Source organism: Chiloscyllium plagiosum, unplaced genomic scaffold, assembly GCF_037043375.1.
Source record: "Chiloscyllium plagiosum isolate Xiang-an unplaced genomic scaffold, Cpla_swu_hap1 HiC_scaffold_10, whole genome shotgun sequence".
In the NCBI taxonomy this organism is placed as follows: domain Eukaryota; kingdom Metazoa; phylum Chordata; class Chondrichthyes; order Orectolobiformes; family Hemiscylliidae; genus Chiloscyllium; species Chiloscyllium plagiosum.
The window spans coordinates 14,507,127-14,522,969 of NW_028270148.1; the positions used below are offsets into that span (position 1 = coordinate 14,507,127).

At 41.0% G+C, this 15,843-nt stretch overlaps 1 protein-coding gene across 1 annotated transcript in view; it reads left to right on the top strand.

Moving 5' to 3' along the window:
• ints9 (integrator complex subunit 9) overlaps positions 1 to 13,038 on the top strand; it is a 35,046-nt gene extending 22,008 nt beyond the window's left edge. Inside the window, exons 9-17 of the mRNA XM_043695373.2 lie at positions 174 to 285; positions 2,359 to 2,539; positions 2,971 to 3,031; positions 4,036 to 4,207; positions 4,573 to 4,697; positions 5,859 to 6,026; positions 7,036 to 7,134; positions 8,607 to 8,744; positions 11,179 to 13,038. Coding sequence (XP_043551308.1) covers positions 174 to 285; positions 2,359 to 2,539; positions 2,971 to 3,031; positions 4,036 to 4,207; positions 4,573 to 4,697; positions 5,859 to 6,026; positions 7,036 to 7,134; positions 8,607 to 8,744; positions 11,179 to 11,355 — 1,233 coding nt within the window. The 3' untranslated portion in view covers positions 11,356 to 13,038. The remainder of the gene's footprint in view (positions 1 to 173; positions 286 to 2,358; positions 2,540 to 2,970; positions 3,032 to 4,035; positions 4,208 to 4,572; positions 4,698 to 5,858; positions 6,027 to 7,035; positions 7,135 to 8,606; positions 8,745 to 11,178) is intronic.
• The last annotated feature ends 2,805 nt before the right edge of the window (positions 13,039 to 15,843 follow it).

Consider the following 15,843-nt stretch of genomic DNA (forward strand, 5'->3'; position numbering starts at 1 on the left):
AAGCTGCTTTAGAGAAGTGAGTTTTAAAGAGCACTTAAAGGAAATAAACAACAGGAAATATTAGTAAATGGGAGGAAAAGTTAAGAACTCATGCTAGTTCTCAATGTTGATCTACAGCTGTTTCAAGAAGGAAGAAAATTTGATTAAAAAAGAACAAATATGTTTTATTTCAGCCCATGGAGCAAACCTCCCTGAAAAATAGTGATGTCCTCATCCTGACTGGACTGACGCAGATTCCGACCGCTAATCCTGATGGCATGTTGGGTGAATTCTGCAGTAACCTAGGTAACAGACTCGGAAGAAGGTTTGTTAAGATCCAGGACCTCATGTTGCTCAGTCCTGTGCTTCCCTGGAGTGTGTTTTGTTTTTAAGCCCTCTCTGTTGGAAATGTACGTAGAACATAGAACAGTACAACACAGTACAGGTCCTTCAGCCCTCAATGTTGTGCCGGCCTTTTATCCTACTCTAAAATATGACTAACCTACATATCCTTCATTTTCCTATCTTCCATGTGCCTATCCAAGAGTCGCTTAAATGTCCCTAATATATCTGACTCTGCTACCACTGCTGGCAGTGCATTGTATGCACCCACCCACTCTGCGTGAAGAACCTACCTCTGACATCTCCCTTAAACTTTCCTCCACTTACCTTAAAATTATGTCCCCTCATCTCTAACTATCCACTCTATCTATGCCTCTCAACATCTAGTACATCTCTATCAAGTCACCTCTCATCCTTCTTCACTCCAATGAGAAAAGCTCTCGCTCCTTCAACCTTTCTTCATAAGACATGCCATCCTGTGCAGGCAGCATCCTGGTAAATCTCCTCTGCACCCTCTCTAAAGCTTCCACATATTTCCTATGATGAGGCGACTAGAACTGAAAACAATATTCCAAGTGTGGTCTAACCAGGGCTCTATAGAGCTGCAGCATAACCTTGTGGCTCTTAAACTCAATCCCCCTGCTAATGAAAGCCAACACACCATATGCCTTCTTAACAACTCTATCATCTTTGGTAGCAGCTTTGAGGGAGCTATGGACATGGACCTCAAGATGCCTCTGTTCCTCCACATTGCCAAGAATACTGCCTTTCACCGTATCATCTGCACTCAAATTCGACCTTCCAAAGTGAATTACTTCACACTTTTCCAGGTGGAATGCCATCTGCCACTTATCATCTCAAGATCAATGTTATATTTGGAAGCATCTTCAAAGTTGGGCTTGCTTAGTACAGTGGGTTTGTCCTTCTGTCCTCAAGTGAAACTGATGTCTCTGTTCAACTCACAGTAAAATGCTGTGAATGCTGGAAGTCTGACAAAGGGGGCAAAAAGAGTTATCTTTCCAGTGTGGAAGCAGGCCATTTGGCCCATCAATTCCACACTGACCGTCTGAAGAGCATCCAACGCAGATCCACCACCCCTTTCTATTCGTGTGTCCTTCCATTTCCCATGGCTAATCCACCTAACGTACACATCTCTTGATACTATGGGCAATTTCCCGTGGCCAATCCACCTAACCTGCACATCTTTGGGCTGTGGGAGGAAACTGGAGCATCCAGAGGAAACTCACCCAGGGAGAATGTGCAGACTTGATACAGACACTCACCCAAGGGTGGAATTGAACCTGGATCCCTAGTGCTGTGAGGCAGCTTTGCTAACCACTGTGCCTCCCACAGGTCATGTCACATGTCACAGAAGTATTATAATGAAGACCCTTCACACCCGTGCTGACCCTCCTGAGGAGTGATTTGTGTCCTACTGACCCTGTTCGCTCGACATCTATCTTACATTCCAGCTCTTCAAATGTTCAGAAAATGTAGAAAATATTGTGCATAAAAGGAGGCCACTATGTCTGTGCTGACTGGAAAACAAGCTAACCAGCCTGCTCCTATTTACCAGCACTTGGTCTGTATTCCCAAAGATTACAGAACTACAGGTGCACATCTAGGCATCTTTTCAATGAGTCATCTTCTAGGTGAAAAAGCCTTTCTTTAACGCCCCTGCAATCCTTCTACCAAACATCTTAAATGATGCTGCCTAGTCACTAGCCTCTGTGCTGAAGGAAATAGGTCCTTCCCATTCACTATATCCAGGCCTCTCACAAACCTGTACACATCACTCAGGTTCACCCTCACCTCGCTCTGTTGTAAACCTGACGATCACAGAAGAAAGAATGTTTGCACATTTTAATAAAAAAAAGGCCAAGTAATTTAAAAAACAGTATCAACTTTTGTATCCCTTCTCAAGCTTTTGCCGTTGGTGGAAACTCACAGAGCAGCATTATCCAGCCTTGCTGGTGAGGAAGACAAAATCTTTCCAATCTAAAAGCCTTGTGCGGGTTTTACTTTATTTGCCCTCAGCTGTGACTGTCCGAAGTGGTGGGAATGTCCTGGTTCCATGCTACCCCTCAGGAGTAATTTACGACCTTCTGGAATGTCTGTATCAGTACATCGACTCAGCCGGACTCTCCACTATCCCATTTTATTTCATCTCTCCTGTGGCCAACAGCTCGCTGGAGTTTTCCCAGATCTTTGCAGAGTGGTGAGTGTGTGACAACTGTCGATTTCATGAACTGAGTGCTCAAAGGTGTCCATTTCATTGTTGACACTAGGAAAGACAATTGTTATGCATCCTTGCAGGTTTTTGGTGTGACATTTGGGACCACTTTTTAAAAAAATTCTTGCACCTAGCCAGTCAACATCCTGTGTGTCAGGCCAAAGTCACTTTTATTTCCAGTATTGTATTTAGCTGAATTCAGATTCTCAGGTTGGTCAGATAGCAAGTGTTGAATTCAAATTCTAATGTAAATCGACTATCATCACCATTTTAGTCGTGTCTGTAAGTATAAGGCTTAGTATGTGACCTTGTCATTTTTTTTAACTGTTTGATGATATTATCTTGTTATGACTCTGATCTCTGAATTGTTTCACTTTTCTCTCTTTTCTCCTTGCCCCCACCCACTTTCACTTAAGGCTTTGTCACAACAAACAATCCAAAGTCTACTTGCCGGAGCCACCATTCCCGCATGCAGAGGTAATGAAAATGTCAGAAGTATTTTGAGGCTGTATTGTTTAGTGCTGCTTCTGTGGGTGGCACGGTGGCACAGTGGTTAGCACTGCTGCCTCACAGCGCCTGTAGACCCGGGTTCAGTTCCTGCCTCAGGCGACTGACTGTGTGGAGTTTGCACGTTCTCCCCGTGTCTGCGTGGGTTTCCTCCGGGTGCTCCGGTTTCCTCCTACTGTCCAAAGATGTGCAGGTCAGGTGAATTGGCCATGCTAAATTGCCCGTAGTGTTAGGTAAGGGGCAAATGTAGGGGTATGGGTGGGTTGCGCTTCGGCGGGTCGGTGTGGACTTGTTGGGCTGAAGGGCTTGTTTCCACACTGTAATGTAATCTAATCTAATCTAATTATGAAGCACAGAGTTACACAGCGCAGTTACTGACTTTGGTATCTATGTTTCTGAAGTATTGTGTATCTGCACATGACCAACACGATGGAAAAGAGACCCACGTTTTGGCTGCTTCTAGTCTGTTTGAATGTGATATTATTGAGCATTAAGTCACTATGGTGGTTTGTTAATTGATGTGGATGGTGTAAATGTTCAAGTGTGCACCCCTAGGCAAAGGTGGCTATGAAATGACCCAGTGCTGAATTTTGAGATTTTCAGATCATTGTATTCTATTACATGTCAAACTGTTGCGGTTTTTAATTATTTTCCCCACAACTTGCTGTGACATTCCCCTCAACCCTCTGTGCCTCCTGTCCCAACCTTAGCCACTTTATTTTGGGTAAATGCTTAGCAGAAAACCTAAGTTGCTTCTTCGCCTGAGAGGGAGCAACAGAGTATTTTCAGGGTGTTGTCCTGTGTAGAACTTGGGAGTAAGTCAACAGCTCATCCTCAAGGCTATGATGGGGAGTAGAAGAGAATTTGTTCAGTGCTTTGAAGCTGCTGAAACTTTCCAGCTTCTTTCCAGCTTGGCTGACAGTTGCTAATTGTACTCTTTACTCTCTCCTTTCCTGTCTCGATTTTGGTTTCAGCTGATTTTGACCAATAAATTGAAGCACTATCCCAGTATACATGGGGAATTCAGCAATGACTTCAAGCAGCCATGCGTGGTATTTACAGGCCATCCCTCCCTACGATATGGGGATGTTGTTCACTTCCTGGAGCTGTGGGGAAAATCCAGCCTAAACACCATCATTTTCACAGGTAACTGAACTATTCCCAGTTGAAAATGGAAGGAAGGATGAATGGTGTAGCGTTGGAAGGCACATTGTTAGTGGGCACATCATCTGTCTTTCCAGAGAAATGTTAAACCAAGGTCTTAGCTGACCCGTCGGCTGGGACATAAATGATCCTATGTGCAAAAAATATAGTACAGCTTCATTTTCCATCACAGGCACCATTTATCAAGTATGAGAAAATCTGCCTTTTAAATAAAGAAAACTTGTATTGCGAAAGGAATTTCGGATTAGCCATGATCCTATTGAATGGCAGAACAGGCTCAAGAGGCCAAACGGCCTACTCCTGCCCCTATTTCTTATGGTAATCAATTGCATCTGATTTCCTTCCAGAACCGGATTTCTCCTACCTTGATGCTTTGGCACCATACCAGCCACTGGCTATGAAATGTGTTTACTGCCCAATTGACACTCGATTAAACTTCATCCAAGTTTCAAAATTATTGAAGGAGGTTCAGGTATGATAGATAGCGGAAGGGGTCATTTTTGTCTTTTTGGTCAGGAGGGAGAAGATGACATGTGGGGAATGTCATTGGGCTAGCAATCTGGTGGCCCAGGCTAATGCCCTGGGGACATGGTAACACATCCAATCACAGCAGCTGATGGAATTTAAATTAAATTAATAAATCTGGAATATAAAGCCAGTCTCAATAGTGACCATAAAACTATTGTCGATTATCATAAAAGTCCATCTGGTTCGTGATTTTTTAAAAAAAAAATCATTCACAGAATATGGATGTCATTGGCCAGGCTAGTGTTTATTGTTCATCCCTAATTGCCCAAGAGGGCAGTTGAATGTCAACCACGTTGCTCTTGTTATAGAGTCACATGTAGGCCAGACTGGGTAAGGATGGCAGATTTCCTTCCCTAAAGGACTGTTGTGAACCTTATTGAAGAATGAAATTTGATATCCTTGTCCAGTCTGGTTTACATGATTCCTAACCCACAAGAATTTGGTTGACTATCCTCTGAAATGGGATGTAAGCGACTCATTTTCAGGGCAATTATAGATGGGCAACAAATGCGGCCCTTGCCAAATAAAATCTAAAATAAATTGTTGCCATTATATTTATTATCTTAATGTTTTGTAAATCGTGTGATGTAGCATATTAGACCAAAGATATCGCACAATCTTCACGTGGAATGTTGTCTGATGAATTGTCAAATACGGAGTTACTTTCATTTTGCAAAATAGGCGCAGATAAAGTTAGCCAATCCGTGCTCCTCCGTTTCTGAAATGATCTTTAAAAGGAGTTTTACTTCCTTATTTTTTGTTTCCAGCATGCCCCTGGCTGATCTATGACTCTTTGCAAAAGCATCAATACCATAAAGAATGAAGTCTGTGATTACAAATTTAGATATATTTTCTGAAACCATGTATTGTGAGGCGAGAGTCACTTAGCATTGCCTTACCTTGAGAGGAAATTTGCAGTGGCATTTTATCATGGTAGAACTTAGAGAAATGTGAAGATCAACCAGCCCCAAAGGTGACCAGATGGCTTTTTTTTTTGTTCCCAAACCTATACTGTCAGTGCATGTCAGGATATGGGGTTAATCAGTGAAATATTGTTTAGCATTTTCACCCAAACCTGTCAACACTCCACATTTTGGTTTTCCAGCCATTGCATGTTGTGTGTCCGGAACAATATACTCAACCTCCACCTGCCCAGTCGCACCGCACCGATCTGATGATTGACTGCCAGCCCCCGCCAATGGCCTACCGGAGGGCTGAAGTGCTGACCCTCCCCTTCAAAAGGCGCTATGAGAAGATTGAGCTCATGCCTGATGTAAGTGAGGGGCTTTTTTTATCTATTGGTGCAGTTATACTGATTCACTATGGAGGAGAAAGTGAGGTCTGCAGATGCTGGAGATCAAAGTTGAAACTTTATTGCTGGAACAGCACAGCAGGTCAGGCAGCATCCAGGGAACAGGAGATTCGACGTTTCGGGCACAGGCCCGAAACGTCCTGAAGAAGGGCCTGTGCCCGAAACGTCGAATCTCCTGTTCGCTGGATGCTGCCTGACCTGCTGTGCTGTTCCAGCAATAAAGTTTCAACTACTGATTCACTATGTTTGTTTTACTTTTGATTCTCCTTCATCCCTCACTCTCATTCCCTCAAACTTAACACTATTGTGAGGATGAGTTGGACTCTCCCTCAAACTTGTATTGAAAACTGACATCAGACAGGATCTGAGAACTTTGCTGGAAAACAGCGACGAAGATTAGAAAACCTAACACAATGGATGGACAAGAACTGTGCTGGGAGAGAAAAGACAGCCTCTTGCCACTGCAGATTTAAATGATGTGTGGCACATTTTACTTTAGTACTTTGCAGGGAGGATGGGTTAAATGCTTGATTCCCAAGACACTGCTTTGGGGAGTTTTTTTTTTCCAAGGTTTGCACACTTAGAAAATAAATAATAGTCAGATGTGCTGTCCTTCAAAGTGGTACCATTTTCCCTCTTCTGTTCGACATAAAAGATCCCATGACACAATTTTGAAGAAGAGGAGGGGGATTTCTTCCCTCAATTTCGTGGCCAATATTTATCTCATAAACCAGCATGACTAAAATTGAAGGCCTGGTCATTATTGCTGTTATGACGGCTTGTTGTGTGTGCATCTTGCTTCCTGCATTTCTGATACAGCAGTGACTACACTTCATTCAAAACGTGAATGTACTTTGTTGGCCATAAAGCACTTGGAGACATCAAGTGCTTATGAAAGGCACCATATGAATCCAAGATTTGTCGTTCTTTCCCTGGTTTTAAGTCGGCTTCTACCATTATTGTTTTACAGCTTGCTGAGTCCCTGGTGCCTTCAGAGATAAAACCTGGCATCTCTATGGCGACCGTGTCTGCAGTACTTCAGACCAAAGACAATAAGCACATTCTACAGGTCAGTCATGAAGTTGCACTAGCCTTGTAGACTTGGATTTATTTTCCACAATTTCACTTAACCTAGTTAAATAATTGATGCCAGTAGGGCTACATGCGGAAGCACCACAGGATAGGATGTTGTCGGCTTTACCTCCCTCTATCTCTGTGTCCGGACCGGCCTGCCCCGCCCAAACCCCAGGCAGAAACCTTTGGCATGGTTAACTGCTCACGTAAGTGTTCACGTACATTTTCCATAGCTAGTACAGTTCAGGTGTACGTGAACGATTCCATGGCATAAAATAAGAGGAAGGAGTTCATCAGATGTTCTGGGCAACATTTGTTTTCATTCGGCATAATTAAAACAAGCGGTCTGAGCATTACTGCTGTGGGATCTTGCTGTGCTCAAGCATATTCAATGTTTCCATACATTACAGCAGTAATACTACAAAGAAAAAATCATTGACTTTCAAGTACATCGGACCTTCCTAACCTTGTAAAACGCAAGATTTTCTTTTGTGGGATGTGGGCATGTCTGGCTGGGTCACCATTTATTGTTCATCTCCTAACCATCTAGAGGCTGTTGCTGTGAGCCTAGTGTTGTGTATAGGCCAGTTCAAGTAAGGGTTAGCAGATTTTATTCTATGAAAATGCTAGTGAACCAGATGGACGACAATCAGCAGTGATTGCATGATTGCCATTCAGCCAGATTTTTATTGCAGACTTTGAATTTAAATTTCACCATCTCCATCAAACCCATGTTCCCCAGAGCATTAGCCTTAGGTTCTGGAAGATGGGTCACCTATTTCAATGTTACCTATGCTTTCTCTGCACAGATGTTGCCAGTCGTGCTGAGTTCTCCAGTTTCTGTTTTTTTTCTGGATTACTGTACTAAAATTGAAGGCCTGGTCATTATTGCTGTTATGACGGCTTGTGTGTGCATCTTGCTTCCTGCATTTCTGATACAGCAGTGACTACACTTCATTCAAAACGTGAATGTACTTTGTTGGCCATAAAGCACTTGGAGACATCAAGTGCTTACCACTTGATGTACAGTGTCTTACCACTGTACCATCACCTCTGACAATTGATTCTCTTTCTTTCTACCTCCATCTCACTTCTTTCCATTAATCAGCATGTGTCTTTGGTGAATTATCAATAAAGCACTCAAAAATACAAGCCTGTCCACTGGCCAGTACACCCAGAAATCACATTTAAAGTCCATTTGATCCTGGAAGAAGGGTCACTGGACTCAAAACATGAGCTCTGCTTTCTTTCCACAGATGCTGCCAAACCTGCTAAGTTTCTCCAGCAATTTCTGTTTTTGGTTCTGAAGTGAAGCCACTTCACTTTGTGACTGATTTCTTATTTCAGAGGATTGTATAATATATACACTGTCCCTTAAAGCAGTGGAATAAAGTATTGAGTAACTCTTAGTTGCTCCATTATGTTTTTGTTAAATACATTGTGATATTCCAATCTTCTCCCTCGCAGTCACTCCCAAAGTCAATGCAGCCACAAACTGGCAAGAAGAGGAAGCGGGCAAACGATGATACTCCTGAATTCAAGCCTCCCAAACCACTACTGTGTGGATCGATCACCATTGAACAATTTGTACAGAGCCTAGAGAAGGTAAGTATCCATGATGCTTTCTGAAACAATTCTGCTATCCTGGGATATCCCAAATCCTCTGCTTCATCAGTGGTAGCCATGTCTTCAGCTGCCAAGGCCTGAAACTCTGGAATTCCTGCCCTAAGCCTTTCCACCTCTTCATTCTATCTTTAAAACACTGCTTATGGCGCAGCTTCCCAAATGTTATCCTTGTGTGACTCCACTTTAAATACCTTCAGTTTTGTATGATGCCAAGGTATGATGCCAAAATTTGCTGTTGAGTGGGGGATAAGAAGGAAAGGCTTCACAGATGTTAAGGTAGAGATACATGCATTAAGAGAGTTCATGAAAAGTCAGGATTCCACAAAATAGAAAACCACAGCTTTCTGGGGGTTAATGCCACTGGTCTAGTTATGCAGAGTCCAACGCTTTTGCTGTGGGGCCAACCACAACAGCTCGTGGAATTTGAATTCAGTTAATAAAGACCTGAAATTGAAAGCCAGTCTCTGAAATGGTACCATTAAATTACATCACTTATGCTTTGGGGAAGGAAATCTGCCTCCCTTGCCTAGTGTGTGACCTACCTGTATCTCCAGGCCCACAGCATTCAGTTGAGTCTTAACTGCCCTCTGAAATGTTCAAGCCAGCCATTCAGGGAAGGACAACAAATGCTGGCCTTGTTAGTGAGGCTGATATCCCAAGAAAGACTATAAAATAAACGACGACTTAAAGGGACCTCTTAGCTGATAGAAATGAGTTTGAGCTGGTTGCACCCGGTGTTGTCTTGGAACTCGTGACCCTACTTGGGCTCATGAGCCACAATTTGGGAATTCTTGGTTTAACACTAACTTCAAGCTTTTTAATCACCTTTACTAATATTCATTCATATGGCTTGGGTTTAAATTAGGCTGTTATGCGTGTTGCTTTTAAGTGTTTTGGATCATTTCAGTTTATTAAAGATGCTCTGTAATGCACCTTGTTGTTGAACCTCTTTGATGCACTGAATATATCAAAATTAAGTGATTGTGAAGTCAAGATGATGGTATCTTCAGAGGATAGTAACCCTGATACTTTGCAATTGATAAATTGAATCATTGTGACTAAAGGAGTTGTATCTTTTTCACCCAAATGAGGTAAAACACCCTGCCTCCCCTCGCTTCTTATGAGTGTTGCACATAGAATTGTGAAAGTGGAGAATGAGGCGACTTAGCCCATTGTGTCTGCACCAGCTCTCTGCATGATCATCACAACTAAGTGTCAATCTCTTGCCTTTTCCCTGTAACCTGTCTTATTGTTTCTATTCAGATAATTACCCAATGTTCTCATGAATGCCTCGATTGAACCTTTCTCTACCACACTTCTAGCAGTGTGTTCAATTGTACCCAAACTACTCACTATCATCCCATTTTTATTTCTTTTGCCAATTGCTTTTAATCTGTACCTTCCTTTTCTCAATCGTTTTATGACTGGGAACAGTTTCTCTCTATCTAGTGTGTCCAGAACCCTCATGATTTTGAGAATTTCTATCAAATCTCCTCTCAATCTTCTTTTTAAGGAAAACAGTCCCGACTTCTCCACCCTATCTTCATCTGAAATTTCTCATCTGGAACCATTCTTGTAAACCTCTTTTGCACTCTCTCTGATGTATTCACATCCTTCCTGAAGTGTGGTGCCCAGAACTAGATACAGTATTCCACCTGAGGTCTAACTAGTGTTGTATACAAGTAATCCTTCAGATTAGAGTTTTCCCCAGATGTCACCATATTATCTTTTAAGTATTTTTAAAGTATCTACAAATATCAAAGATTCTTTTGACCATGCATATATACATTGTGGAGTCTCTCAAATACGTAAAATTCTCTGGTATGGCAAATGGTTGAGGGAGCACTCATTGTGATCATGCTATCTTTCTCCAGAGTCAGACTGTAAGATATAGGAGCAGAATTAAGTCATTCAGCCCATCGAGTCTGCTCCACCATTTGATAGTAGCTGATGTGGTTCTCAACCTCATTTTCCCGATAATCCTTAATCCCCTTACTAATCAAGAATCTGTCTATCTCTGTCTTGAACTCAATGACTTGGCTTCCACAGCCCTCTGAGTTCCATTGATTCACCACTCTCTGGCTGAGGCGGATTATCAGAAGGAGCCACTTTCCTAGCTCTGATTATGATGTTCATTAGGTTCTGGAGTGAGCACAGCTTTTTTTTTTGAGGTAATCTTTATTTTCTCATTGTTTCTCTCACCTTGTGAACACCAGTGAGTGATTTGGTCCTGAGGAAGCTAATGAGCAGAGAGGTTTTTAATCCATATTTCCACTCCTGTGACATAAGACAAAGATACTCCCAAAACAATGTGCCACATGTCTGTTGTTGTTTATAAGTAGCATTTTAGTTAAGAAGCAATTGGATGCACCCTTCCCTGCTGTCAGTAACTTGTCCTCTCATTTCTCTGCAGCATGGCATCACAGATGTCAAGGTTGAGGACACACCAGAGGGACACATTGTCCACCTTCAGTCTGAAGACACCTTAGTCCAAATTGAAGAAGATTCCACTCATATTATTTGCGACAACAATGAGCCACTTCGCACCAAGCTCCGTGACTTAGTCCTCAAATTTCTACAAAAGCTGTGAGAGTGGTTTTGACTTTTTTGTGACTATTTTTAGCAGCTTGTGCATTTTGGACTCGCTGACCGGAGCATAATATAAATGGTTGTTAAAGGATACTGTGCTCTGTCATAGGAGTAGGTCATTCAGCCCCTCAAGTCTGTTGTACCATTTATTAAGATCATGGGTGTTCTATATCTTCATCTTGCTTATGTTACACTTAATAACCTCACCTATCAAAAATCTATCAAACTTAGTTTTGCAATTTTCAATCGACTATCTAATCTCAATAGTCTTTGGAGAGTTCTCAATTTTAACCTCCAATGAACAATTTTCTGACATTACTCCTGAACAGCTAAGCTCATGTTTTAAGACCGTGCTAACTTTGTTTTGGAATCAAGTACCAAAGGAAACATTTCCTTTTTCTTTTTTGCTTTCTCTGTTCCTCTTGCTCGTTTTCGGTCTCCCTCTCTGTCTCTCTGTCTCTCTCTCTCTCTTCAATACCAAAACCATTAATCATTGCAAGTATTGTGCGAGGTAATCTCAAATAGAGCAACCCTTGATCTCTATTCACGGACACACATAAACAGACGCTGACAAAATGGCAAGTGTGAAGCTTGGAGCATTTAAAACCTTCACCTTGACATTCAGGCTAGATAAAAGCTTTGATCTCATTCCCTGACCACGCACATAGAGTTTGAAGTATTACGAGTGAAAGGGGAGGAGTTAATCAATTGATAGTATAATGCTGATGTTGGCTGTGACTGAGTTGATAACCCTTTTGATTGATTCAGAAAGTTGTGGGGTTTAATTCCCCCTGCAGAGACTACAGAAAAATGTAGACTGATGCTTCAGTGCTGTACTGAGTGAGTGCAGCACTATCAGAAGGGCTGACCTTTTGATTAAACATTAAACCAAGACCCATCAGCCTTTTCAGGTGCACATAAAAAGTACAAGGACAGAGTTCAGAAAAAGAACAGGGGAGTTCTTCCTGGTAATGAAACCAATACTTAATCGTCAATCAATAACAGTATTTGGACAGTTTCCATTTACTCTTCGTGGGAGCTTGTTCTGTGAAAATTAGCTGGTGACCATCAAAACTATTTGATTGACCGAAAACTTCTTTGAGCCATCCTGTGATGGTGAAAAGACCTATGTTCATGTCACTGAACTTCCAAGTCCTTGATGTGTGATAGATTCCGTAAAGGAGACTAATTGAGCATGACATTTCCACCACAAACCTGTTAAAAATGGTTTCCAGTTGATTTTCCAGGCAACCCTATTTGCGATGTCTGTTTTGTGAAACCTTCAATGGAAATCATTTGGTGGGGGACTGTTTTTCTGCTCCTCACTGGTTTTCACATAGCATCCATGAGAAAAAAAAATCAATATTCCAGCAGAATCCAAAGTGTAAGATCTGGCATTGCTCTGGGTTTGTTTTCATCCAAGCCTCAAAGTGCTTCGCATATTGTATTGATCACTGAATATTGGAGTGCATTACATCCATCAATCTAATAAGCATCAACACAAATGTAATTAGCAGGTGTCCTTTTTGACATTTCTGCATGTATTAATTGATTGTTTTATGAGGATTTTTATATTTTGTTTCAAGTGTAAAAAATTGTTTTAAATGAAAATGTATATTTGTAACACCACTATCAGAAAACCAAGTAGGGAGGAATTGCGAGAATAAAAGCTCACTTTGAAAGGAACTGAATGAGGAAGAACCTTTTATAATGGTTTATAACATGTGGATACAAAAGGTGAATCTAGACATTGGCTTTCAGTGAAACAACAATAGCTGGACTAGCAGACAGGGGTAGAAACGGGTGAAGCCAGACCTGTTTCTTTCAGTAAAGCTTGACTCATCTTTGAATGGATGATGGTGAAAACTCTGGCATAATTCTTCACTCCATGCTCAACCATTACAGATAATCAGTTAAGTCCCCTCTGTAGTATTGTTTTCTGTCCTAAGCACCAGACTTTGGGGCAATGTCAAAGCCTTTGGAGATAATGCAGTGGAGATTTACTAGGATGGTATCAGGGATGGATGGACTCCAACTTTGACAAGAAGCTTGAGGAGCAAGGATTACTGAACATTTTATAAGTGCCTTTTATATTGCTTGTTCACAGCTGAAAATTCAAAGGTCACTGTACCTCCTCCCTTACTGATTGATTTATGGTGCATAAAGATCTTTTTCCCACTAATGGCATAGAACAAAAACATTTATCTGAGATCTCTGCTCTAATCACCAACACGTGTGGCATTCCTCCCAAGCAATGTAATCTTGGATTTTTAGTTAATCAAAGTACTGATTGTTAAGTAACATTTATAGCAGTTCACTCCTCCTGTGTAACTTTGCAAATAACATCATTAATTTGGATTGGTTCACCCTTTCCGTGATTGAAATTGGAAAACATTCAAGAGGTTAGCCAGCATCCATACAGAAGAGAAAGTTAGTGTTTCAGGTTGATCCCTGTTATCGCTGACCTTTGTTCACAAGGGAACAAGTTTGTGCAAGGTGTGCCATATATTTGAACAAAAATGAGAAACATCGTGACTTTTAGTAATTAAAAATCTGTGTGGTAGAACCAGGACTATTTTAACTCTTGGAAATGGAACTATGAGCTGCTTTCAGAAATACTTGTGAAATAATTGAGATTATTTTGTTTATTTTAGACCCATTCCCTCATTTTGTTCTCTGCCTCCCTTCTGACTGCATGTTATTATCAAAGTATTACTCTGAGGCATTTGGTTGTTACCAAAGCAGACGGAATATCAAATGGTTTGTTATCTGCATTTTGAAATGCTTTTTTCGGACAGTGTGACATTCTGAAGGGATTCTTTGCAAAAATGCACTACGTATGAGAAATTTCACAACAAATAAGCTAGCCTTAAGTTTTCAATGTTTGGATACACAAAGGCATTCTTTAAAGAGACTATCAAAGCTGTTTGTTAATCGCTCCTACGTAGAAATGGCAATGCACCACAAGATGAAATTGAGCCAGTTATCATGCTTCCCCCACTAAATCCCACTCTATATGCAGGATTGGAAAGAACCTTCCACTGGAATTGTGATGGACATAAGTGTTCTGGTGAGGAAAAACAGTTGCCATACAGAAAACAAAATAGAAGTGGCTATAAAACCAAATAATCTAATCTATAATTTGTTATTTTACATAACTGATGCAGATGTTGATCCTTTACCTTCTTGGGGAAATTTTCTGGTTTTGAGAACTTGGAGTTTCATCATCACTGTGACTGTCATATATGGAATGTGGAAAGGCCAAGTAATCCATTGGTACTGTCCTCCCACCACTTTCCTTGCCCTATGACCTTGTATAGTTTGGCCTAAATGGCTTCTGCACCTAATTACATGTTCTCCTGATCAAACATTTTGCAGATTCTGCCCCTTAAATCAATTTGAAGTAGTAATTTCATTACCCTTTAACACCTCAACACCACTGACATATCTGGTGACAGAGATTTGATAAATGATACATCATTCACCCACTTAAGCCCAGAAGTCATCCTTCTATCTAATGTTTGACATTTTGGGTATGAACTCTTGTACAAAAGACTGTCTCAAGCATTCTGTACTGTAGATTTCCAGCACTCATTTAAGCAGAGAGATAGTTTAATGAATTGAAAATGGAATTATGACTGTGAAAGGTTTCTTATGACCACCATTGTATTGATTGATTCAGACAGGAATGGCCCATGTACTTGTAATGAGTAAAATGGGTATTGTTACGACATGGGGTAAACCCCTCTGCTAATTTAAACCAGCAACACAGAGAAGATTCACCCCATGCTGTAATCTGTTAAAATTCAAGAGGCAAAATCTATCCCAGAGGTCATTATTTAAAGTAAAAATTAACAACTTTATTCTTTAAGTCCAACAGAGAATATTAAAACGAACAACTATTTACAACTCGTTTCTCTTTAACCTATCTTTTACTTCCCACTGTACAATACTAGTCTGATTAAAAGATCACGATTAAGATTTACAAAAAAAATTCAACTTTCAAAACCAGTCAGCTGTCGAATCTTGTCTTTGTATCTTCTTCTGCAGATTTTCCTCTGTCATCTTTTTGATGTTCTGCTGCGCAAACTTCTTATAGACAGGTACCTTTTAGAGAGCTGTTCTGCTGGCAATCTGTACTTGTTGGTGGCTTGGCAGTTCTCCACTCTAGCTGTTCAAAATGTCCCATTTTATACCCCAAAACATCAGATTGTTTCATTGGTTTTAATATTATCAAAACACTAAATTCAAATTTGTTTGGATTCTGGTATCTTGGGGCATAATTTAAACTGATTGGCCGAACTTGAACTTGTTTTTGTGTTCCAAATGCAACACAGCTGTACTATTGGTTTCAGGATCAGTGGTGCTGGAAGAGCACAGCAATTGGTTTCAACCAAGTGTGACATTGTTACCTTGTTGAGAACACTTTGTGCTGTGTCAGGCAGTCCTTGCTAGGTTTTCAACTCTCTTAAAGGTACAGTACCTCTAC